The sequence below is a fragment of the Rhopilema esculentum genome, chromosome 10 (genome assembly GCF_057945365.1).
Source record: "Rhopilema esculentum isolate cy_ngs chromosome 10, ASM5794536v1, whole genome shotgun sequence".
NCBI lineage: Eukaryota > Metazoa > Cnidaria > Scyphozoa > Rhizostomeae > Rhizostomatidae > Rhopilema > Rhopilema esculentum.
The window spans coordinates 14,951,859-14,978,206 of NC_142824.1; the positions used below are offsets into that span (position 1 = coordinate 14,951,859).

The following is a 26,348-nucleotide window of genomic DNA, read 5'->3' on the forward strand; positions in this document are numbered from 1 at the left end:
ATGATACTTAAAGCTTTGCATTATCCACAAAATCTCCTTTTTAACCTGGATTTTGAAGTAGGCCTACATGCTAGTCTGCACCTGGGCAAATTCTCAATAATTCATAACCACAGATTTGAAGTACAACAGGCAAGCACAATAGCTGCAATCCTACTCTTGTGTAGCCACTAGCTCTCCGGCCGTGTCACTCCACCTAACTCTTGACATGCTTTAAGCTGTTTAACTAATTTTTCAATGTAAGTTTTAGCTCTTTCGGCTCAATTTTTTTTATCAATATGAAGTTCAGGAAAGCAGAGCGGTGTTTAAGAGAGGGAGGGAGGGGGCATTCTTAAAAATTTTCGACAAAGTAGCGATATTTCAGAAATTTACCGACAAATTTTGTCCGCTTAGAAGACTATTGCTCCCCCTCCCCAGCTTGGTGCATTTACTTGTTAAATCAATAGCTTTTTCGTGAAAACGAAAACAGAATTGTCAGTTACCTTCGATAACGTAGGACGCAAAAGCGAAAATCCTCGTGCCTGAGAATGTATAGCTAAGTTTCCCTGTGCTCATATGGTTGGTGACAACATTTTCAATCAATCTTAACATGGGGTTAGCAGAATCTGAAAACTTTTTGCACCAACAATACCAATAATGTATACACGCATTATTGTTTTGAGTGCAGTTTTAAGCCTTCATGCTAATTTGTCTTGATTTCCAAAATTGTTGATCATGAGAAAAATTTTGCATTTCACATTTACTTGAATGTGAGTCTAGCAGTATGAAAAAGTGGTAAGTTATTTTTTATTATCTCATTGAAACACAGTATGCAATAATTTACATTACAGGTGATTTTGTGAGGAGTTATTCCCTCTATTTTCTCTTGGCTGTGCAATTGTGAATGGATAGCAAGAAAGAATTTGGTAGTAAAGTTATACTTTGGAATGAAGACTTGAATCACTGTTTGAGCAAGATCTACTTGTAAGTATAGATATAAGAAAACATGCAGTTTTGGGTATCTTTGTTTTCTTGGTGCTGAAATTTGGAATGACTTACCAACAAGGAAGGAAAAAATTTAATGCTCTATAAATCAGATAGGTTGACAATTCATAGATATGGTGCAAGTCCCAATTCATAGATTTTCTTGTTAAAAAACCTCTCTTTTTAAGAAATTCCCTTCATTCAGATAATGCTTGCTCTAAATTTACTTGTTCTCGTTTACAAATTGTACATATTTAAAGGTTTTTCGTATACATAAAACATATGAACAGAAGTAAACTGATTTGAGTCGACCATGTCGTGTGTATTCTGGCTGGAGAAATATAATCGCTGGTGTTCGTGGTGGTTTTTAAAAAAACCGTTTTTTCAAAGTATTCATCGACAAAGATGAAATTTGCTTGTTGAATTAAGCTCTCTCCCCTCGAATCCTCCTGGCCAGTTGTATGTCCTTTGGCATAATGGTAACACGTTTGGCATGAATGGCGCACAAGTTGGTGTCTTCAAACAGTCCAACTAGGTAAGCTTCTGATGCCTCTTGGAGGGCCATCACTGCCGAGCTCTGAAAGCGCAGGTCTGTCTTGAAGTCTTGGGCAATTTCTCGGACGAGCCTTTGGAAGGGCAGCTTCCTGATCAACAACTCAGTCGACTTCTGGTATCTACGAATTTCTCTCAGAGCTACTGTGCCGGGCCTGTATCTGTGTGGCTTCTTTACACCTCCAGTTGCCGGGGCACTTTTTCGTGCAGCCTTGGTTGCCAATTGTTTGCGAGGAGCTTTTCCTCCTGTCGATTTCCTTGCAGTCTGCTTTGTACGAGCCATTTTGATACCTCAACGAAGAAATTTGCGTGGTGACTGAGCAGTAGGCACAACGGATATTAATCTGCAAAATGGCGCCATTCGACTTCAATTTGAAATAATTGAGCAAGCCACGTGACATGCCGGGAGAACAGAAGCCAGATGATAAAAACAAGAAGCCCATTGGCTGCTTGTTCCCTAAACTTTCGAGCTGCCAGTAGTCTTGTTCTGAACTTACGATCTGAAGTTAATCTTGTTCTTACGATCTGATTAAAAGTTGGGGGAAACAGAAATCGCGACATTTTTAGAGGATTCAACAATTTTGAATTACTCTCTCTTAATTTTGAGAATTGTTTGTCTTGGTTATTGGCAACAATAGAAACTTTCTACGTAAATGATTGTTGGAATGGAAATACCCCAACCTTGCGAGTTCACTCGTATAAAATAGCGAAACTTTAGCGATGAATTCTCCTTTTTGCGACTTCACCAAAACTCAACATAACAACTCAACTTGAAACATGATACCCTGCGGTTCTAACTACAAACAGTGTGAATATAAAATGCGGACCCAAGTCCTCATGGTTAAATGGCTATAATATTTTAAACACTCCCCCCAATCAAGAAGTTAATCTTCTTGATTCAAAACCCGAGTTTGTAGTTCTCTCGTTTCTTCTCCGGCAAACGTAGCTAGTCTTCTTGGTCTTTTCTTGGTCCTCTCTTCTACGTCTTCCCCATCTGGTGTAGATTTCCTCTCAGCAACCGGTGCTTTTATTTCTAACGACGCAATACCTTGCAATGGTCTTCCCAATTCTATCAACTTTCCTTGGCTCAAAACGTGCAGTTTAACAGCTCTTATCATTCCATCTCTGCTCTTTATATGATCGACTATCTTCGCCATTCGCCAATGTCTTCTTTGGATGGTGCTGTCAACGATAAGCACGATTTCTCCGATTTCCGGCACTCTCGATTTTCGGCCAGCTTGTCTTTGGTACTCTTTCAGTCCCTGTAAGTACTCGCGAGTCCATCTCTTCCACAAATGAGCCTTTATTGTCGACACGTACTTAAGACGCTTATTTACCCTTGCAGAAGACTCCTCATCGTCACTCATTTCTTCATTGGCATCGTTTGCATCGTTGGCGATGGTTGGCAAAGCATATCCGAAAATCATGTGATTAGGCGTCAGAGGTTCACTTTCAAGCTCATCCGTCTGGTAGGTCAGCGGTCGGTTGTTCATCAAGCCTTCTACCTGTATGAGCATTGTCTCAACCTCTCTGAAACTCAGCTTCGAACGTCCCAAGACTTTGTACAAGGTCGTTTTCGAGATTCCGACCAGTCTTTCGAAGAATCCTCCTTGCCACGGTGCCTTGGAAACGTTGAATATCCAGTCTATTCTCTTCGTCGTTAAATATCCTTGCCAATTTTCGTTGTCGCATATCTTCTTCAACTGTTTTCCTGTGCTTTTAAACGTCTTTGCATTGTTGCTAATGACTGTGCTAGGTGCTCCTCTGCGACTAGCAAATCTTTGCAGAACCACCCTAAACTCAGTAGCTGTCATGTCCTTTGTAAGCTCCAAATGAACAGCTCGTGTTACCGCGCATGTGAAAAGAGCGATGTATGCCTTCTCATTGCCTTTCAAGTGAATTGGACCTGCAAAATCACATCCAGTTACCTCAAATGGATGTGCTGGTTTAACCCGAAGTTCCGGTAACGGAGCTGTGACTGTTCCCTTTAGCAGCTTGGAACTTCTCTTTGCGCATTGCTTGCACTCTTTCAGCACTTTCTTCACTACTTGCCTGCCCTTTGGAATCCAATATCTTTGTCTGACCTCGGCTAACGTCATACTCACCAATCCGTGAAGTACAAGTTCGTGTGCTTCTTTCACTACCAAATTGGTATAATGGTGTCCTCTTGGTAACAATGCTGGATTCTGTACTTCAAACGACAATCCAGAAAACTGCAATCTTTCCTTGCATCTCATTACTCCGTCTATCTTTACAACGTTCAGCTGTTGCACCAACTGCTTGTAATTTGCACTCTCCTCAATTTCGGATTGTACTACTTTCACCCACCTTTCTTCCGCTTCCTTTACTTCGTCCGTTGTAACGTATTTCAGTTGGAGCCTATCTCCCTTGCTTGCCCTGCAGTTCTTCATAAAACGCAAAATCCACGCAGTTACACCAAGTAATGTTCTCTTTGAGCTATAATCTTTCAACCTTATCAAACTTGAAAGTCCCCTTTCTTTTATCGTCGTGGCCATCTGTAACACTGGATTTATTTCTTCATCTTCGATTTCCTTTTCCCTTGACAAGATGGGCTGTTCTGGCCACTGATCAGAAATCAGCCACGATGGTCCCTGCCACCACAGGTCACTTCCTTGTAATTGTAGCGGTGTTTTGCCCCTTGTGCCAAGGTCCGCCGGATTTTCGCTTGTTGGACAATACTGCCATGTTGCACCATTTGACAGATGTTCGATTTCCTTGACTCTGTGTTCAACAAATTGGCGATACTGACCTCGTCTTTGCAGCCAATGGAGAACCGTGCAACTATCCGACCACATGCAGACCCGTTTTAACTCAAATCCTGCCAGTGCTTGTTTTACTGTCGCTGCCAACCTTGCCGCAATCCGTGCTGCTGTCAACTCCAAACGTGGAATTGTCATTTCCTTCTTCAATGGAGGCAGCCTGGTTTTAGCAGTCAGCAGGTTACTGAACTTTCCTTGCGGCAACGTCACAACCAAATACACGGCCGCGCAGTAGGCTGTTTGACTTGCATCTGCGAAGGTGTGCAATGACATCTCCTTTGGCTTCTCTGACAATGCAACACATCTTGGGAACTCTATCTCTGACCTTTGCTTCAAATTCCTTTCAAATGTCTTCCATCTACCATGCAGATCTTCACTGACCAAACTGTCCCAAGTTATACCTTCTTTGCAAGCATCTTGAAAGATCTTTCTACCAACAATGGTGATCGGACCCGCAACTCCTAATGGGTCATAGATTCTGGACAAGCGGCTCAGCAACTCCCTTTTGGTCATGCGTAGATCCCTTTCTGCTTCCTCTGCAACCTGTGACAATTCCACTGCCATTATATCACTCCTTGGATTCCACTTTATCCCAAGGACTTTACTTCGGCTCTCATCCAGATTAAGTTTCTGCTTCGCAAATGTTTCGTCTTCATCGCCTTCACTGTCCACCGTTGGCGAGCTGCACACTTCCTCAATATTTGACTTCCACTTGTGAAGAGTGAAGCCACCTTCTTGCATTACATCGGTGAGTTTCTTTTTCAATGTGATAACTTCTGTCGAGTTTCTACCGCCACCAACAAAATCATCCACAAATAAACTTTTAACCACCAACCTGACAAACTCTGGATCTGTCTCCTCATAGCCTCCAATGTGCCTTTGCATCGTCGCATTTAGCAAGAATGGACTCGGACCCGCTCCAAAGATAACCCGAGTGAACCTCAACTCAGAAAGCTCTGAAATTGCATTCTTTGGATCTTCAACCCACAAAAACCTTAGGCAATCTCTGTCTTCAACTGCTACTTCAATCTGGTGAAAGGCTTTTTGTACATCACCCACCAGAGCAACGGGGTACATTCTGTACCGAAGCACAATGTCAAACAGCATAGGCATCAATGGTGGTCCCTTGTGAAGACACTCATTTAGCGAATAGCTACCTTTCCTCTCCTTTGCTGACGCGTCAAACACGATTCTCACTTTTGTTGACTCTGCTTCTTGTCGAATGACAGCATGATGGGGTATGTAGTGGGTGGCTGTTACCCCTGTTTCTTTCTTGGGAGCCTTTTCCACAATTCCCGCCTTTATCTGCTCTTGTATGATGCCATCATAAGCTTCTAACTGCTCCGGGACTCTAGATAATCTTTTCAGCTGAGAACGAAGCCGCTTTTCACATAGCTTCTTGTTGTCTGGTAATGAGGCTTTGGCTGTTGCTGACTTCCAAGGTAGATTTACTACATAACGTCTACCGTTGAACTTGACTGTATCTTTGAACTCCACGTGCACTGGATCACCTTCTCGGATCCCGACAGTCTCTAAGTCCCATAGCCTGTCTACTTCTGTAGCTATCTCTGGCCTGTTCTCCATACAAAACAACAATTTACTTTCTTGATCATCAGTTTTTGTTCCTTGATAAGTTGGTCCTAACAAAGTCCATCCTAATTTGGTTTCCTCGGCAATAGGCTGATCTTCCTCCCCCCGTATATAACGTCCTGTCTTTACTCTACCCAAATCTTCAAGACCAATTATGACGTGAATTTCCAATTCGTCGTGCTCCGACACATCTGAGAATTTGATGTCTTTCAAGTGCTTAAATCTTTGCTATACAATTTCAGGTCTGGCGTTCCTCACAGTTGTCAGTTTGCTTAGCGTTGCGGCCTCTGTAATGATCTGAACTTCTCCTTCCATATTCCTGATCTCTAAATTATAAACAGCACACCTGTGGCTTCTGCTTCCATGAATAGTATCAAGAACCTTTGTTTCATGTCGAATGGGTTTACCTTTCAATTTGTCAGCAATCTTCTGCACCAAATACGTTTTGTCACTACCTGTGTCTAGCAGCATGCGACATGGAACTGAGTCATACCCTGGTATGTTAATCTTTGCCTGCACCGTCTGATACGCAATAGCTCCTTTAGTGGCAACATGCAAATTTGGGGTTGTTTCTCCTCTGCATATCGATGTGTGGTGCCCTGTTTTCTTGCACTTGTCACACTGCCTTTTATCTCTGCACTGTCTTTGAGGATGTCCTTTCCTAAGACACTGAAAACATCTGTTGTATTTACGCAAAATGTCCTTTCTTTTATCAGGATCCTTGACTTGGCTGCACTCTCTACTTTGATGTTCTCCAAGACAGTAAACACAAGACGTACTGTTGACTGAAAGTACTCTGCCCTCTCTTCTCCTTTCGATTACTGGTTGGTCTTGTGACTCACTCGCACTTCTTATCACCAATTCTTGCCACAACTTATCAAGAAACTCTCCTATCATCCACTCATGATTAACATCCTTTGATCGACGTATGTTGATTGCTACATCTCTTGGTACTTTACCCATCAACTCTGGGACAACAGCTACCGAGTAGTGCTCTCCTGGAACTCCTAATACCGACAGCGCCTTGTAGTGTGAGTCTACATCATCATAAAATTTCCTCAATTTGTTCACATCTCTTGCATTTGAAACTCCTTGTGTCGCCTTTAAAGCTGCCATATGGGCTTCCTTCAACAATCCTGTCTGTCCATATTTTTCTTTGAGGATTGCTATTGCTGGTTTGTAATTGTCCCCAATTATTGACAAATTGGCGATCGTCGTGCTCGCTGGCCCATCTAAACATGCCTTTAAGTATGACATTTTGTGTACATCTGAGTAGCCTGGATTGTCATGGACATTTCTTTCGAAATTCTCCCAGAACTCTAACCACTTCATTGGGTCCCCATTAAAGCGTTTAAGCTCCAATCTCGGCAGTTTCACCATATTTTGGACTCCAAAATTAACTGCATTCTCACGTTCCCGCATATTTCCTGGGAGAGGGTTGAATCTTGTTTGAGGTTGCATTCTGCTTGCTGACTGTCCGATAGGTCCTGGTTGTCCAGTATTCGTTCCAAACTGTCCAAAGGCGCTGTACTGTCCTAGGATGTCTTGTTGCCCATACGCTCCTGGCTGCTCCCCCCATCTTTGCGCACCAATGTCGGCCTTTTCTCCAAAATTCTCCAAATTACTTGCCCTTGCGCCTTCACTTGAAAGCTCCACTGGTGGGAAATTTGAAAATAGAAAGCCCGGTGACATATCTCCCTGTCTTGTTCTGGGGTCTTCCCTTTGGGCTCTCGTTGAACCCCCGATTCCGGTTACAATTCCCCTTTCAAATTGTTTCTTTTCAGTTTCTGCGGCTTTGTTCAAAGCCACTTGTACTTTGGCAGCGTATGCCCTGCTTCGTTTTATTTCTTCCACCAAACACGATCTTAACTTCAACTTTCGCATTTCCGCTTGTATCTTAACGTCGAGGTCTTTAATCTCGGTTAAACTTGGTTCTATCACGATTTGAAGTTCTTTAACTTCCTTTGAGAGCTCCTGATCGACATTTTCGGTACCATTTAATTCATTTAACCGATAAAATGCGTCCTCTAAGGCTTCTTTAAATACTTCTCTCTCGTCCTTCAATTCTTCGAGTGCGGCCATTTCGTCCCGCGTCGTCGTTCCTGAGTCGCCGTTCTCAGACATTTTCCCGCTAAAATTTCCACCAAATTATTCCACGACCCCGTGTCGGTCCCGTCGGAGGTGCCAGTTGCTGGAAATACCCCAACCTTGCGAGTTCACTCGTATAAAATAGCGAAACTTTAGCGATGAATTCTCCTTTTTGCGACTTCACCAAAACTCAACATAACAACTCAACTTGAAACATGATACCCTGCGGCTCTAACTACAAACAGTGTGAATATAAAATGCGGACCCAAGTCCTCATGGTTAAATGGCTATAATATTTTAAACATGATGTTTGCGAACAATCTTTTTGTGGAACAAAATTAAAAAATGGCTTTGGAAAGAGCAAACATTTTAAACATTCTCAAGTATTTCGTCTGATATTCTTTTCAAAAAAAAACGTAAGCATAAAACGTCATCAGAAAATGGATAGTAGAACAAAGCGTTGGTAGAACTTTCGTACACTTTGCTTCAGTAGAGTTACAAAAGGCGCCAACAAAGCAACCAACAAGGCAAGATAAAGAAAGTGCTCCTAATACGTTCGCCTTTTCTACTGAATCTAAACCCTGCAGTTTGCAGCAGCTTCAGCAATTTGCGCAGTTCACTTGCTTAGCGTATTGTCGTTTCGACTTACATTGCAAAACTTTCATCAATCATGTCTGGAAGAGGAAAAGGAGGAAAGGGTCTTGGCAAAGGAGGTGCCAAGCGTCATCGAAAGATTCTTCGTGACAACATCCAAGGCATCACCAAGCCAGCCATTCGCCGATTGGCTCGTCGTGGAGGAGTAAAGAGAATCTCTGGTCTCATTTACGAAGAGACACGAGGTGTTCTCAAGGTTTTCCTCGAGAACGTCATTCGTGATGCAGTCACGTACACAGAACATGCCAAGCGAAAGACTGTCACCGCCATGGATGTCGTCTACGCTTTGAAGAGACAAGGCCGAACATTGTACGGATTTGGCGGTTAAGTTGCGTCCTCTTGTTTACTGGACGAACGACTGGAGTGGCTCGCCTTCTTCAACAAAACAAACAGCTTTTTTAAAAGCTACCAAAAATGCCAATGTTACCCAATGTTTTAAACCTTGTGACAACACACGATTAACACAATAGATTAATTGAAAATTTTACTTCGCTCATTTTAACTCAACCGTTTTGAAATCAAGACCCTTTAATACCATTCACGAAAGAACATACAATTAATATCTATCTATATATCCCGGTTGAAATAGTTAATACATGCCAATTTTTTGAACACAAAGAATGGTAAGTTATTTCGTAGGCAGACAGTAATAATTCGAAATGTTAACTTTGTTTAGAAGACTGAATAAAATATATTATAATTCCTACCAGAGAGGCTTTTGAAAAACGAAGCTGAAACTATATAGCCTCCCTAGGATAAACAAATAGCACTTGCACACGGGAAAGTATAAAGATAAAGAAAGACCTTCTAATAACCAATTTGAAATAACCATGGTTATTTTATTTTAAACCTTTTTTAAACCATAGTTAGCTATTTGCTGTTGTATGTTGTACCTCATTATCTTTATGCATTTTTTTATTAGGCCGCATATCATTATTTCAGGCTATGAATGTTAGTCTAAATGGTGCACAGCCCTCGAGAAGCAACATGAAAACATCGAATGTCAGCCAAACACTACCTACTCCCAATCGAATATAGCCTACAATCCTAATAAGCTATTAGATGTGTGTAAATCGATTGCCTTTTTCACAAAATGTAATTAGATAGATATGTGTACATCGATAGCCTCTACACAGAATGTGCCTATCGTGCGTGTGACAAGCAGGTACACCAAATCAGTTTTCGTGGTGGTTTTTAAAAAAACCGTTTTCAATGAATAAGTGGCCGGGCCAACAAGTGAGTCCAAGCTTTATGATTTTGGAGCTTTCTGCTCGGTCTTCTTTGGTAAGAGTACTGCCTGAATGTTTGGCAGGACACCACCTTGTGCAATGGTCACTCCACTCAGCAATTTGTTCAACTCCTCGTCGTTTCTAATTGCAAGCTGCAAGTGTCGAGGGATGATTCTTGACTTTTTGTTGTCCCTGGCGGCATTGCCAGCCAACTCCAAGATTTCTGCCGAGAGATACTCGAGTACGGCTGCAAGATAGACGGGAGCCCCCGATCCAACTCGTTCAGCATAGTTTCCCTTTCTCAACAATCTGTGGATACGTCCGACTGGGAACTGAAGACCAGCTCTGGATGTCCTCGACCTTGCCTTGGCCTTAGCTTTTCCTCCTTTTCCGCGTCCAGACATGTTTCTACACTGGCAGTTCTCAAATTGAAAATATGAAATGGTCCCTTTCTGTAAGATGAACAAATTTGTTCGCAACTGTCTGCTTGCCCGCCAAAGTGGGAAATTTGTAAAGGGCATTTACTCGAGATCTACCAATCAACACCCCCGCTATCGACCGCGAACAATAAGCGAACACGAGACAGCGAATCGACGTGTGTCACATGGCCTTCGAGCTAATCACTCAGCTGCCAACAAATATACTAAAAGCTTGCGCTGGCGCCAAAAGACCAGATCACTGTTGCTTTGTCTATCTATCGAAGATTCTCGCAAGTGAAATTTAAATTTCTTCATTTCAAGATTTCAAGATGTCTGACGCCCCAGCAAAAGGAGGAAAACAGGCCCCAAAGGTTGCCAAGAAGGGGGAGAAGAAAGCAGGAGTTGGCAAGAAAGGTGGCAAGGCTGCCTCTGGAGATAAGAAGAGGTCGAAAAAGCGCAAGGAGAGCTACTCGATTTACATCTACAAGGTACTTAAGCAAGTCCATCCCGATACCGGCGTTTCAAGCAAGGCCATGAGCATCATGAACTCGTTTGTCAACGACATTTTCGAAAGGATTGCTCAAGAAGCCTCGCGTCTCACCCACTACAACAAGAAGGCAACGATCACGTCGAGGGAAATCCAGACTGCCGTCAGGCTTCTCCTTCCCGGTGAACTTGCCAAGCATGCTGTCAGTGAGGGCACCAAGGCCGTTACCAAGTACACAAGCAACAAGTAAACTTGTCGTATACACAAACGAGTGTTTCCTCGTCGTCTACAATCAAAAACAGCTTTTTTAAAAGCTACCAAATTAACCAATCTCGTTGCTATACCCACTAACACACACGATGTGGGGTTTATTTATTTTTCAGGAGAGGGGAGGGGAGAGGAGGGCGTTATAGCCTGGTTTATTTATGTATGGCATTTACTCTCTTATTGTACCGTAAATTCTCGAATGAACACCCACCGTGGAATAAAAAATTGTGCATTAGCGCCTGCGATTGAGACATGCCAAATTATTACAATATTTACATGATTTGTCTGACAATGGTGGTCACATATTCAATGGAAAATTAAAGTTATAGGATGAACAGTCAAGACTTAAAAACCTACCTATGAGAATTAACTTTATTCTAACTTATATGTAATATATAACACAGAGCCTCCATGTTCTACCCATAAATGTTATTTGCTCAAACATTCAGCAAATTTGTATTGTATGGATAATGAGCCAAGACATATCGATATAACATATAACAAAACATGTCGATATAACAAAAGTTTCTGGAGCGTTTGTCCATTATTGTTTTTAAAAAGTGAAAAGTTATTCTTACCTGAGTCGGTATAAGTCAGCTTCTATTATGTTCAAATACAATCGAATCTGGATTGAAAATACAATTTCAGTAGTCAAAACGTGGGAAAGAATAAAACTTATATGAGATACTTTAATAATAGGGGGTGGTCTCTCCTCGATTAGTCTAACTACTGAGAGAGCTTTTCCTGTAAGTAATTCCCTCCATACAATCTATCTTGTGTCTATGTTTTGTATTGGTATATTGTATTAATTTCTTGTATTTTAGATGTATGCTTGTCTTGTTATTGATAAATTGTATGTAGTGGAATTTAAAAAATGAAAACTGAACTGAGCTGAACTTTGTCATTGTCAAAATTTCCTCTTTGTTCGCTAAGGATTCAATTCTCTTACTTCTTTCTATATATGATTTGCTCGAACTGCAAATCGGTAAGTTGATTAGCATGAAGGGAGAAGGCGCCAATGCAAGCTTTTAGTATATTTATTTTTTATTTCTTTGGACAGGGGCTTTCTCGTGGGGGGCTTATACGAAGGGGTGGGGCTAATAAAATTATTGTAGACATTAAGGAGACATTATTAAAAGACCTCGTTTATTTTAGTAAGAATTTCTTTATGAGCACTTAATTAATTACTACCAAAGTATGAATTTGTTGTGGTAATTCAGTAAAACGCCATTGGCAACCTCAAATGGCAAAAATCGTCAAATTGAGGGGTTCAAGTCGCGAATATACGATAGCTTTATCGAGGGGGGCTTATTGGCAATTTGTAGTTCTAGGATGGGGGCCTATTCGAGGGGGGCTTTTTCGAGGGTGGGGGTGGCCAGTTTGGGGATTTACGGTATACGTATTATTGGTACAAAATGTTTTCAGATTCTGCTAACCCCATGTTAAAATTGACTGAAAGTGTTGGAGTCATAGTAAATAAACAATATATATCATTCCTTCCTGCTACAGATTCTGAATTCAAAACGACATTTAAAGTGATTATTGCAGTTTGCTTACCATAAAAAACATAGTAACATCAACAGTTCAATGTGTATATGGTATGATAAGCTTCTGTCTGTGTTCCCTATGCAATTATATCATAGCCAAACTCAAGACTTTTGCATAAAAAGTAGACTTATTGCTTGCATTCACAGGATAAACTCTCATTGTAAAAATAGATTGTAAGAGAAAGATTTTTCAAAGAGCAACCTGACAACCCGTCATAAATTCACTTCATAAGAATAGACTAATTTTTTACAAGCTTATCATTAAGGTCATGATCTGGTTGTTTTTTCCTTAGTTTTATTTATCAGTTAGTAATAAATAGGGCTGCATAGTTACTTCGGAAAAAACTTCAAAAAATTTTCCCAACAACATATGTATTAAGTTCTTTAGATGTTTATTTAAGGATAAAAATGTTAAGATTACGCAATTTACTCGTAAAAAAGTGGCTTTTTCCCCCCTAAACAGACTTTTTTCAATTTTAAGCATTTATGCTCAATTATGCATTTATGCTTAATTAACTTGAGGACTTCCACTTATTTCCATTTAAACTGTTTTTCATTGATTACTTTCATATACGCAAAAACGAGACTTCAAACACGAAAAAGAGGCCGATGGCCCCCGAAAATCCCCGTTCAACATCGATTTATGAAATCAGCACCCTTAAATTGACCAAAAGCACTTGGACCCATAAATTTTGCTCTCGGGCGACCATTCCCCTATTCTCCGCCTGGTCTATAAGAAGCAGTCGTAAAAAATGGCAAAAATACGAATACAACAATGGAAATCAACAGCCTTTAGAGTAAAAATAGATCGGTATGTAATTTTTACAGAGTTTAGAGGAAAATAATGTTGAATCAGTCTGAAACAAAATTATCGTATACAGCTTTCTACAATTATCATATAAAAAACTAGAACAATATTAGAAAAATTAGAAGATATTTAGCAGTTGCTGAATCAGCTACACACATTTCTACAAGCACAAAAAAGTTTACGCAGCTTTGAAATGGCTATCCGATTCAATTTAGTACAAAAATAAATCTTTTCTCGGAGTTAAAGAAATAATTTTTTTTAAAAACGTGCTTAATTATTGCAAAAAGTTGTTGTAATTTGAGCAGCGTTTTTAAAAGCTTGATTAGGCAACGTGTGGGAATGTGGCACTGAAGCACACAATTGATGGATGATAAAAAACTTCATAAGCCTGAAATCTTTAGCAGTGAATTAAGCATCTTGAAGGATTGAAAAACAATTTAGGGTGGCTTATTGTAAACAGGAAGAATGGGCAACTAGCGTATATTTGTTGAGGAGCTTTGGGAGACGAACAAGAGAAAATATGTTCTTGAGTCAAAGAAATGCGCATGGAACTCGATCATCATCACGATACATTGCTCCTTGCCACAAGGATGAAGTACATCATTGGACTCCTCAACAAATACTGTCTTATTACGAGGGAGACTAAATCCATCGGGGACAGCCTTGCTTATGAGTAACAGTTAGAAAATATAATGCAAGGAGGCAATGAAAACACAAAACCTTGATGAGTGACCTTTTACGATTACTGCGCAAGAAAACATAGATAAAAAATTCTAAACGATTCCGCATAGAAAAACGACACTTAATTACCAATAGTGACTGCTTTAGTGAATCCTGCTTCAGTTTAAATATAAAGGAGTGCGCTGGGTGATCGGCATTCGACAAATATGACATACAGCCAAATTTTGACCACATGTCTCGCAGGAACTATGTCCGCATCCGAATACGGAATTGGGCAGACGCTCAAAACAAATTTTGCATTCAAAATTGCTTTCCCGGTTGATCGGTCTTTTTTCCACAGGTTTTGGGCCTGTAAGATAGACAAGTCAAATCCATTGAAGTTATTTTTTACACAAAACTCTTTCTAAGTTAAATTGTAGGACATGGGCGTCCACATTTTCTATCACTGGTGGTCCTTGATCTTGTTTGTTGACATCGTTTGTTGCTTTTATTAAAATTTATATAGTTTATATAGAAAGGACTAAAATATATATTTTGGAAAGGGATTGCAAGGGCTTGGTATATATTACAGCATGGTTGATATCAACTATGGTTACAGTTGGATAATTGCAAGCATTTGAGCAGTAATTGTATAATGAATGAATTGCTTATGCGAGCCTAGTTCACAAGAATAATGTGAAAATCTTTCCCTACTCCAGTTAGGAATCAAAAGAAGAAATAATAACTATAGCAGAATGTTAGGATCGACAATGCGGCAAATTAATATTCTCTCGAAATCATCGCATTCGCAAAACTACGATTAAAGATAAAAAAACAAATAATCTCACCGATAAATTTCCTTTGATCGATCAGTTTATCACATAATTGACACTTCTTGAATCTATGTGAGCAGCCTAAAATACAATCAAATATTTATTACACTTGGTTTTCTGAAATCGTCGCTAAATACAAAGTTGCTAGCGTCATAGAATCGTAGAGAGGTGAAAATTTAGCTTTTTCGGCGATTCGCATATGTATGGGCTTGCTGGCATAAGCAATGTGGCCAGGGCCGCAGAGAGGGTTTATGGGCCCGGGTCAAAACGAAAGACAAAAAGCAAGGCACGCTGGAGGCGAACCTTTTAAGGAGTCCGGGGAAAATTTCTGAAACGATGTTTGCTAAAATTGCGGCTATTTTGGTGGCCGAAATTGCCATAGTGGCTATTACTTCTTTGATCATTTCAATATAGTTAAAAAATTACTTGTATCCTATCGTCGTAATGCATGCACATTTCTTAACTATTAAATATGCATTTCTTTATAGTGCTGCCGCTTGACCTCAAAAATAGGACAAAGTGTCCACTTTATAATACAAGCATAAAAGTTGGTACAAGTACAAAATTGGACATGCTGAATAAGATGAGATGCAGACCCCACTTCAAAAATGCCCCTAAAAGCTACTTTTAAACTGGGATACCCTTATCCAGTTCCTTCTTTGTCTTCTTCTATATCTTCTTGACATGCTGAGAAAGACGAGATTTCCCCCAAAAAGGCCCCCAAAAGCTTTGTAACCACGAAGAAGCTGATACTAGAACGTCTGTCTACGTGAAGAGTATTTCTAGTTCAGGACATGGAAGAGTCGCAATCGAAACGGTCGACACTGATGTTGTCATAAAAGCAATTGCATTGTTTCTTCAGCTCAGCTGAGTACAGCTTTGGCTCGAGTTTGGGACAGGACAAGACAAAAGATGGTTACCACTCCACGATTACACAAATGCATTTAAAGAAAGGGTTGGCTTTGGCTTCTTATTTAGGTACGCGTTTACTGTCTGTGACACAGTTTCTTCATTTTGTGAAAGAGGCAAAATTTGTTTGGAAGATTTGTTTCATGTAACGGTAGCTTTCATTGCTCTATCAAGTGTTACTAACCAGTGGCGTAACCAACGTAGGTTGGGGTTCGAGCAGCTCCTAAGAGTCCCCTAGAAGGGGCCGTGTAAAGGTTTTCACGATAAAGGTTTGTTTGCATTAGTTTAAATGAAAAGTGATTTGAGAAACAAAAACTCTCCTGGTAACATGTTACATTAAGATACTAAGTTCGCAAAGACCAGTAGTTCCTTTTTAACTGAGACCATTATTTATTCAAGTTTACTGTGTGAAACGTCCGTTTCAATCTTCACAGATTTTAATAAATTATTTGGATAAGATGTCTTCACAAAGAAAATGCAATGATAGAGCCTTCAAGAGAATAAAGCAACATTAAGCAGCATTATACAATGTAAATGGATTTTGAAAGAATTCAAAGTACGTATACGGTAAACAAACTCTGACCCTTAGCGCATAGTCTTTTCTCTCTTTTTGTTACTTAGAATATTCGATCATGACAAGACATTCTACGTAAAAAATACTTCTAAAAGAAACAGAGAACCGAAGCAGGGGAAAGTCAAAGTGCTGCAAAATTTCGGAAGTTTAGTGGTGCAAAATGATGGTGTTTAAAGTCAAAATGGAGGGTGTAGTAGCAAAAGTACCCACGGGCCTAGTCCTTTTCTATCAAAAAAGTCTCCTCCTTTGTTCTCATGTACCTCCAGCATCCTTTTTTTGACACCGAAATATTTTGAACCATTAAATTCAAGCTCAACTCCTTTATTTTCAACTCTCCACTTTGAAGTCTGTGGCGTCGGCCGTATATTCCTTCGCTAAGCGACACTTTTGCCAGCATGAAAATGACTTTGAGAAAATGCCTGATAATTAACCTCTTTGATATTTTTCACTATCTGAAATTGTTTTGTTCCAAATTGATATTTCAATCTTTTTATCGCATAAATTATTGATCTTGCTGATTTCTTTATTTTTGTCTGGTTTTGGAAAAAATATCATTGTTCAAGGGCCTGCGAGCAAAGTATTACTAACGGCCCTAAACTGTTCCGTTACGCCGCTGCAGTTACAAATGAACCCGTGACCAATTCGCAAAATGCTTCTTCAGAATAACCTTCACTTACATTTGGAGCGTAAAATAAGGAATACAAAACAATAGGACAAAAGAACACATTTTACAACAAGGACAATAATGGCTAATTATACGACACAAGTAAACTTTCTGAGGCCCAGCTGAAGGTGAGAAAAGCGGAATAAATACAATAGATAAAAGCACAAAAGAAAGGCGCGAAGGCAGATGGTAAACTACCCAGGAATGCACAAAAACGAGAAAGGGTGAATGCTGTCTGTCCCTACCATGAAGATTAGAAAATAATATTATGTGGAAATAATAAATAGCTGTGAAAAGAAGAAAATAATCCAAGAGATTGAAAATAAAAATAAAACTATGCTTCAACTAACCTGGCCCCGGGGCGCGAAAGTTTCTAACTTATACTGCCAGAAACTTTCACGTATCCTACCATTCCCATTAAGTCTATCTATAATAGTTACTTTAATATCTTCGAGAAACCCATGATGATCCTATATATATATAAATATATATATAGTATATTAATATTAAATATTAGTTGCATATGTTATGTCATATTTACTGCTATATTTGAATTCCCAGTTATATAAAATGACTATACGCTGCCAAGCATTCACAAAACACCTTAAAACATAACGATCTTGATGTCCTCGACATTAACAAAAATACTGACACTGGATTTTTATGGGTAGTTTCCTCTTAGGTTTGCATTTTTCAATTGATTTTTAGGCTGATAAGATGTCGGAATATTTTCAAAACATTTTTTCGTTGCGCTTTTTACCTTGATCGTCTGAGCATTTTATAGTGTGCGCTTTTGAATATATATAAAACATAACAAAATACAACATAACACAAATGTGTATAAGCCCAGGGGCGCAAATTAAAATTGCTGGATGAGAAATTAACTTACTGTGACAGTAACTGTTGTGTCCACAAGGTAAAAATATTACGTTGCACAGCGAATCATCGCAGCTTTTGCAAGCAGGGAGATGCGGTGGAACAAATAGTTCCACGCCTATGACGTCTTCCTGAATAAAGAAGGTGCTGCAGTATTGATCCGAGGTACTAGAAAATACATTGCAGAAGGCGGCATGCAAAAATAAACATCCATCTAAGCTTCAAACGGATATTAAAAATGTAAACAAAAGCAAATTGATATCATTTCAGGATAGAATTGTGAAAATTCGTTGAAGACATTTGCTAATATTGTTACAAACCAATAAAGGTACAAAAAATAGCAAAACCAAAAACGTTCTTGGTAACTATACTCTGTGAATGCCTTGTGAGCAACTAAATGCATACCAAGTATAAGCAAAAAAACGTTCTTGGTATAAATAACACTGCAAAAACTGAGTAAGGTTATAATAAAAAATTTAAAGCAATAAATATGGACTAACCCTGCATTCACAACATTTCTTGAATAATTCTGCGCATGTTTTGCAAACAGGTTCATGACGACATGGTATAAACCTTGCATCTTTATGATTTTCTCTGCACAAACGACAGTTTTTTATGTCTGGCTCTTTTGAAGTGTTTAATTCTGAAGTGTTATTCGCTGTTACTTTGGTATCCTCTTTCTCAATCGAGCCTTTGACTGGCGCTGTCTCCTGCTGAGGCATTCTCGTCGGCGGGGAGGTCTTGTTTTCTTCTTGGCGGGGAGGTCTTGTTCTTTATAGAAAAAAACATGTTTGCTTACTTTTTTAAATTTTCTAAATACAATTTTCTAAAAAACTCCATTTTAACTTAGGAAACAGGCCCCGTTTGCACTAAAGAAAAAAGAACGGAACTTCTTGGCAGTGTCGAGAAACAGAACGGTTCCACGGCTGTGAGCCAGAGGAGGGTTATGCAGCGATGTAGTAGTTCGGAAGAGGGCCAATGCAAACTTGAAAAGAGCATATAAAGTGAGAGGAATTTACCCTTTCGCTATATCTTTCCGTTTTTCCTGACAAAGCGTAAAGACCAAACTATTAATGATCTACTTGTATCATATTTATAAAAAACTTATAAAAAAAGGATACAGGGATCAATTTTGAGGTACACAAATAGGGCCAAATTTCATCCGGAGGAAGGTTTGGGCGATTTCTGGACTCTGCTCCTTGGTTCCATTCTTGATTTGGCACGATACCGCTTCTTTCATCGCTGAAGCAAAAAGGAATGGAACCAAATTTGACCAACCGTTCCTGACCGTTAACACCAAATGGTTAATACTAGAGAAAACAAGTACGTTTTGGGAACGGAACCCAAGAGTTTCGCTTTTTGGCGAAACCATAGAAAAACGAAATCGTTCCCAAACTAGCACGGAACGAAGATACCTAGTGAAAATGCAAGGCCTATCGTGGCTTTTTCAGGAACAGGGCCAAGCAGTTCCGTTCTTCTTTTCTGTAGTGTAAGTGGGGTCTTAATAGCATTCAGTCAGTTTATTTGGACAGAGTCAAAAAAGACAAATAATGTTTTTGTTAAATTAAATGGAGCAGTAAAAAGGCCTTTTAAGCAAAAATATTCAACCATTGGTATGACCTTAGTCGAATCAGGGGTATGCCGTGCAAAAATACAAGGCTATCAAATATATCAAAGTAACCAGAACAAAGTTATCCAATAACCAATATTAGACGAGCCTATCATATACAAGCTTGATTAAATGAGATTTAATCACGTTTAATATGTGACAGGTAAGCCTCTTCGGTGCCCCTTGGGCTTTGTTTTTGGCACAGACTGCACGATTGTGGAGTTTGTGTTTATTGTAGCAGTGCTCGAGTAAACATTACATTGTGCCTTTAATACTCAAAGCAACAAGCGTGCAAGTGTGCAATGGCCTTGGGTATTCAAATTTTATGTTGGCATAGTTTCATTCTCACATGTTCTCACTCGGATTGTGGAGAGCAAAGGTTTTTCCTTTGCGACCCTGCCCACCCAACCCATGTCTAGGTATTCTTCAGATTGTTACATGCACGTTAACTTTATATTTCTTTTCTTCGTGCATTAGTTAATGGCCGTATGGCTTGCGACTTTTGCATGAACAAGGTGTTGCTTGTCGGCGGAAGAAGCCATTGCTTCTTCTTCTCAACCCCATCAAAAACGGTTGGGGTTTTATTTAAGACCGTCTTTGCGATTGGCGCACCGACAGCCCAAGAATAAATGGTTCAAATGATGAGAGAATGCCACTTTCAGTCTTATGATTGACAATGGTAAAATATTCTGATTACCATCTTACCCTTATATGCTAACGGTTTTTGTTTGGTAACCTGGAACGAATATTAAAGTAAAATACTTCATGTCTGTATAGAAAACTACCTTTTCCGCTCTTCGAACTTTTTCAAAAGATCTTTGATATTTTGGTCAGAAACTGCACCAATGACATCAACTCCTTCGTCGTTGCGTATGGATATGTCGGCACCTATTTCAACCAAATAACAGGCTATCGCCACGCTACTTGCTTTTGGCTTCTCAAACTGGGCGACAATCTGCAATAAAAAAGCAGACGGTTTGAAAATTCAATTAACATACCGTACAATGAAGATACAATACAATGAAGATACAATTACGCAAACAAAATCAGCAGCGAACAGCTAGAGCGTTATATCAAAACAATGTTGCATCTTTCTTAGTACTCCAGAGTTCGTTTCTAGGTAAGATATCGTTCCTAAAGTGCTAACTAATTGCCTAACCTCAGATGCATTATTCAACACCTAAAATTAAATTGAAAAGATAGAAGTATGTGGGTGTTGTTCCACGTTTTATGTACATGTTATTTTCCAACCGTGATTTGTCGAGTTAGCCCCTCAGTTGAAGAATTCCCCAACCTCGAAGCGAATTTTTTAATAATCTTCCATATGTAAAATAAGCCCCATTTCATGCAACGTAGAGCTGATTTCATAAGTCCCCTTGAATAAGTCTCTTTCGAATTAGCCACTAACAAAAAACTGCTTAGAAAACAAATTCTCCAGGGGGGGGGGGGCAAATTAAAGAATGTCCGGAACTTGAGATGCAAGGAGCAGTCCCTGCGAAAGACTGTATTGAATTACTGGTGTACAAAATTCTTAAGCAAACACTAATTGCTCTTCAGTTCAATTTTATAAGAACAATTTTATAATGGCTTTGAAAAAGCAAAAACTTTAAAAGAACACGAGCCTCAAAATTGGTCAAAAGTTAAGAACAAATTAAGAACAAGCTGAGGCTCAGCTACTGTAAAATGATTTTTAGCTATGTGTGGGTGCTTTTCGGGTGAAAATTTAAACTTTTCGACAGTTGTCTAACTCACTTTGTTGGCAAGAGCGAAAAAGCTAGAAATTGCACTGCTAGTTTCCAATCAATTTAAGAACAAAATAAGAAAAATCCAGCCTCAGCATTTTGAAGAAAATAAGAACAGTCAGCCTGAACTTAAATTTACTGGTTCTTATAAAAAAGAGTGTATGTCACCAATAATTCATACATACGCTTGGTACTTCCAGGGATACTTCACCAAAGACGTCGCTTGCCAATAATTTAAAAAGCTCATGTTTTTTCAAAACAACATGGAGACTCGTATCTCCATCTTCATCTTGCATATTTATCTCAGCTCCCCGGTCTAATAGCGTCTTCAACATCCCCATATATCCTTCTGTAGCTGCAAGCATGAAAGGAGTCTGACCTTTTGTGTTCTTTTGATCTATCACACAATAGCCCTATAAAATAAGCAACTATTTTGTAACCTCAAGAAAAAAATTGTCCTTCTCTTGGAATGAGTACGACGAATCACACATGTAGTTTAGCGAGGCGCCTGATAGAGAATGGAAAGCAAAATGTTCAATTAAAACACTTTTGAAAAATCATGCTCATAATAAAAAAAAGTTTGATCAATTTTAGGTACATCGTTAAGACCTTGTTCAGCTTGGTGCACATCGGATCCATACGAGATTACCTCTGAAGGCAATCACAAACGTGTTCGGATAGCGAATCCAAAAGCTTTCGATTCGAAAGGCCTATCCAAATTTCCTCTACGTGTTGATTGATCTTCAGGTCCTAATCTTTAAATTAGGCAATCCCTCTGCTATAAAAACATGAGAATTCTTACGTCATATCGGAGAACTAAGCTTTGCTGAAAAAGAATTTGAGTATCAAAGTTTTGTGTATTGATCGAGTTTGGTATTTTTCGCCCTCAAAATCAAGAGATCGAAATCGAGAGAGTAAAAGAACGCGCGTCGAGACTTCTGTATCTACTCATTAAATTGATCTACCAATTTCCTTGTAAATGGTAGGCTTGTTTCAGTCCAATCCTCTAAAAATTCTCTCAACATCAAATTGAACTTTGTATGGAAATTTCTAAGACGTTGAAAACTTGAATCCGTTAAGTATGAGTATCTTTTTTAGTATGAGGACTTAAAATCATTTGCCATAAAATCTGAACAATTTGAATCAGTCTTTGGCAAATAAATTTAACCTTTGGTTCCAAAAGCCGTAAAATCACGAGACGAAAGTCTAAAATTGTTTACCGGGTGGATTTAAATAAGCTGAAGACTTAAATGGACCAATTTTTGACGAAAAAACAAATGTATAAATGCATGTCAGGCACTAGAAAAGTGCTCAGGCGCCATCACCTGACAAAGTTTGTTAGCTATAGCTTTTTGAGGATAGGGTATCGGAGTTAGCTGGATTGCTTAAGGAGAAAGCCTCAAAAAGACAGTTGATACAAAGGTATGTCCTCGTTGAGGTACAGCTCTTTGTCAATTGTGCAATGTCAGGAGTAACTGTGAAAATTGCAGACCTACGGGAACTGCTAGAGAACCGAATATTAATTACTCGTTGAATTATGACCTTTCATTTTTTTCTATTGATAATAAAAAATAATAGCTATCTCAACATGTTTGCAAAATAATGCCACAACTAAGGGCTTGTAAGTCCAAAAAATAGCTAGGGTGGGGCGCATCACTCAATGCTGTGACGTAGAAGATGACAACCTCTACATTGCAGACTTGTCTATTATGGTCTCTTCACTGTTGTTTTTTGGTTCTTTTACACATATAATGGGCAGCTCTCTGAAGATTTTACCCACCGCTAACCCTTGCATCACACACTCGTGTGCTTTCTTCTGACCCTCCTATACACCTTCACTTGTTTTATTGATTCTTTTGGCACAGAAGAATCAAGGTTTGGCTAGAAGTGGTTCGATACAGTTGGGAGGGAATTGTGGAAACAATTTTCCTTCTGTAAGCGATTAGATATACAGGTGTGTCAGTGTACAGCCTAAAATGTCCCATTGTAAACAGGGCGTGTTCACAAGCTAGTGAATAACATAGGGAAAGAGACAAACCTGATTGAGAATATGCAACACTATGCCTTCATAGCCATTTACAACAGCGAGGTGCAGTGCTGCAAAGCCATCCTCTTTCTGCACGTTAACCAGTTCAGGAACTTTCTCCAAGATTTTTGTCACAATCCTGTAAGAGATTTGATCAACACGTTTGGGTCAACGTGTCAATTCTACAAACACTGTTTAATAATAATAAAATAAGGTGCATATCATGCAATAATTAAAAGTGCTTAAAATTCCGTCAAATCTAGATTTCTAGATTGGTCACTGGCTTTTTCCTTAGACAACAGAGATAATAAAATCATCTGATGGCTTTATCAAACCTTTATCATTATCATTTGCTGACGGACCGATTTATTCTTTGAGCATAGATATTATAGAGTCAGAAGAATTCCCCAAGATTCGAAGTGCATAACGAACCTGATCTTTGACAACTGTGGTTTCAGACTGGAATGCAAAGGTTGATATTTTGAGGCTTGACAATCACTATTAATTTGGATGTTAGATTCAAAACCTAAGGTGCTCGATCAGGTAAAGAGTTGAGTTGCTGAAAGTTAGAACAAAATCTGGCCTAAGGGAATCATCAATAATTAGGCATGGAGATGTGGGCAGATCAGCAAACACTTTATAGTTTTTTAACAGAGCTCTAACAAGAAAAATAAGAACTGAGTTGCTGCGCCAGGTGCATCTAGCCTCGTCCAGACATGATTTGCAGCGTGAGGAAACTTACTGGAGGTTTCATACTGGAAGCAGAAAGAGGATGCAGTTGTTCGAGAAAGCGACCACTTAGTGAGATTTTTCCCTAATGGCAAGGGTGTTGTTTAGTATTTCATGGTAAATAGCATGTCTGTTTTGTTTGAAATGCACTTTACCATGAAATCTGCTGTACTTTGGACCATAGACAACGGGGCGTTTTGCTGGCATGTGTTGGAATGAAAGTGATTAAGAGACCCTGAGCTAAGAAGTAAGTTCGTGTTTAGTACGCTCTTCTTTGTCCTTTTGAATGGAATTCAACATTTGCTTTGTGTGTTTCGGGACTGGTCGTACTGGACAACCGACGCTTCATGTGATGATAACGGCAATCTACGTGTCACTATGCTGTGATCGTTGAGCCCATAGCAAAAAGGGGGCAGAAGTGGAATATGAATATAAACTTTATCAACATGTCAAACTCGTAATTAGCTGGTATTGTGTCATGTATCACTTTCGGTACACGTATTCTGGAGGCTAGAATTTCGTTTTTTGAAAATGACGGAAACAGGGCCTACAACACGCCTAAAGGCGATCTTAGAAGGCTGACTCCAATCAGGGCAACAATTATTCACATACCAAGCAAAGACTTCTTTGACAATGCAATAGCAAAGATGACATTAGAAATCGAGAAAAAGATTACAGAGCAACTTGTTTTACGCGACGAAAAGATTATGAAGCTTGAGGAAAAAATTGCCGATCTTGAATGCAAACTAGAGTCTGTTTAACTTCTTGATAAGAAACTCGATGACAAATTACAATGTTATGGAATTTCTGGCAGTTTGCCCATGCTTCTTCAAGACTTTCTTCATAATCGCAAACAAAGGGTTATCTTAAACGGCCAGGCTTCTGACTGGCAAATGGTATCATCAGGGGTACCCCAAGGCTCTGTACTTGGCCCTCTACTTTTTTCAATCTATATCAACGATAAAGTAGACAATATTGACTGTGAAATTAGGCTCTTTACAGATGATACATCACTATTTTCTATGTTAAATGATGTAACTCAGACTGCTTTGAAGATAAGTGAGGACTTAGGTAAAATTAAGAAACGGGCTTGCCAATGGAAAATGGAATTTAATGCTGATAAAACTGAAGAAGTTATCTTTTCTGCATAAAAATAGCAACCATTCCATCCCTCAACTTAGCTAGGAAATCCAATTATTACTAGAAAGAATGAACACAAACATCTTGGAGTAATATTAGATTCTAAACTAAACTTTCAGTCACAGGTTAGAGAAGCTGTAATAAAAGCTAGGAGGGGCATTGGTCTCATAAAATACCTCTCAAAATGTTTCTAGAGATGTTCTAGATCAAGTTTACAAGCTTTATGTAAGGCCTCACCTAGACTATGGAGACATAATATATCACAAGTTTGACCCAGATATGAGAAGCACTGTCACAAAAAGCATTGAACAAGCTCAGTATACGGCGGCTTTGGCTGTCACAGATACCTGGAAAGGGACCAGCAGGCACAAAAATATGAGGAATTTTGATGGGAGTCGATGTATAACAGAAGATGGTATCGAAGATCATGCGATCTTTTCCTGAGCGACAGATACCTTACATGATTCGAAACACACGAAATTATGATCCAAATTTTTGTAGGACAGATCGTTTTTCTAATAGCTATTTTATAAACACAATTTATGGATTTAATCTTCTCGAAAGCGAAATAAGAAATTCAAAATCAATTTGAGAATTTAAACGTAAATTCTCTGTCTTTGTCTTTAATAAGACACACAAAAAACCGGTCTTTGTAAATTCTACAGTAAGGGGCACAAGGAGCTACAGTAACAAGATACTTAACCCAACTTCGATTGCGATTCAGCCCTTTAAAAGCGCACCGTTTTAGACACAACTTTGATTGCCTGAGCCCCTTGTGTGTTTGTGGCGCAGGTGTTTGTGGAACAAGCATTTTTCCTGCACTGCCATTTGTTCGAAGCAATGCGGAACGAGCTCTTTGGTTGGCTTTCTGAAGTCCCTGGACTTAAAATTTCAAACCTCTCCGCAACGGAAATTTTTGAAGTAATACAAAGAGATTCTTTAGATTGAAAAACACAACAGCAGCAACGTCTTTTTATTTTTTTAATTTCTTGATCTACCTCTGAAACATGTAAATTATGTAAAAACTTGTGTGTAAATTTTTCTAGAGGTACCTTACTTTTCCTGATTTAGTTTCTTTTTCTTCTTCTTCCTTTTTTGCGTTTATATTTAGATGTAATTGAAAATTGTAAATGTCACTCATAATGGAGACTAGATGACCTTGCATCCTTCACTATTCTAAGTGGCATGTATTTGAGTAGCTTTGG

General features: G+C 39.2%; 6 protein-coding genes across 7 annotated transcripts in view; 2 read left to right on the plus strand and 4 right to left on the minus strand.

Annotated features, from left to right (window-relative positions):
* Positions 1-802: 802 nt before the first annotated feature.
* LOC135693093 (histone H3) lies at positions 803-1,867 on the minus strand. The gene has a single exon (XM_089110590.1). It carries the CDS (start codon positions 1,793-1,795, stop codon positions 1,385-1,387), a length of 411 nt encoding a protein of 136 aa, XP_088966716.1. The 5' UTR covers positions 1,796-1,867; the 3' UTR covers positions 803-1,384.
* Positions 1,868-2,396: 529 nt separating this feature from the next.
* LOC135681891 (uncharacterized) lies at positions 2,397-5,876 on the minus strand. The gene has a single exon (XM_065196532.2). It carries the CDS (start codon positions 5,874-5,876, stop codon positions 2,397-2,399), a length of 3,480 nt encoding a protein of 1,159 aa, XP_065052604.2.
* Positions 5,877-8,640: 2,764 nt separating this feature from the next.
* Positions 8,641-8,952, plus strand: LOC148959499 (histone H4). Its single transcript, XM_089110940.1, has one exon. The coding sequence runs from the start codon at positions 8,641-8,643 to the stop codon at positions 8,950-8,952; it is 312 nt and encodes a 103-aa protein (XP_088967066.1).
* Positions 8,953-9,535: 583 nt separating this feature from the next.
* On the minus strand, positions 9,536-10,357 carry LOC135693104 (histone H2A). The gene has a single exon (XM_065211495.2). The coding sequence runs from the start codon at positions 10,255-10,257 to the stop codon at positions 9,874-9,876; it is 384 nt and encodes a 127-aa protein (XP_065067567.1). The 5' UTR covers positions 10,258-10,357; the 3' UTR covers positions 9,536-9,873.
* A 177-nt stretch (positions 10,358-10,534) lies between these two features.
* LOC135686485 (histone H2B) lies at positions 10,535-12,332 on the plus strand. The gene has a single exon (XM_089110457.1). It carries the CDS (start codon positions 10,602-10,604, stop codon positions 11,007-11,009), a length of 408 nt encoding a protein of 135 aa, XP_088966583.1. The 5' UTR covers positions 10,535-10,601; the 3' UTR covers positions 11,010-12,332.
* Positions 12,333-13,335: 1,003 nt separating this feature from the next.
* The window catches only part of LOC135693045 (E3 ubiquitin-protein ligase MIB2), a 40,796-nt gene continuing 27,783 nt past the window's right edge, over positions 13,336-26,348 (minus strand). Inside the window, exons 16-22 of one of the 2 annotated variants that reach the window (XM_065211427.2) lie at positions 23,287-23,413; positions 21,434-21,661; positions 20,292-20,461; positions 18,398-18,668; positions 17,911-18,028; positions 14,890-14,955; positions 13,336-14,411 (exon numbers count right to left, since the gene is read on the minus strand). In XM_065211427.2, coding sequence (XP_065067499.1) covers positions 14,221-14,411; positions 14,890-14,955; positions 17,911-18,028; positions 18,398-18,668; positions 20,292-20,461; positions 21,434-21,661; positions 23,287-23,413 — 1,171 coding nt within the window. In that variant the 3' untranslated portion in view covers positions 13,336-14,220. Of the gene's footprint in view, positions 14,412-14,889; positions 14,956-17,910; positions 18,029-18,397; positions 18,669-18,711; positions 19,140-20,291; positions 20,462-21,433; positions 21,662-23,286; positions 23,414-26,348 lie in introns of those variants that run through there. The other variant, XM_065211433.2, reaches the window with a different exon arrangement.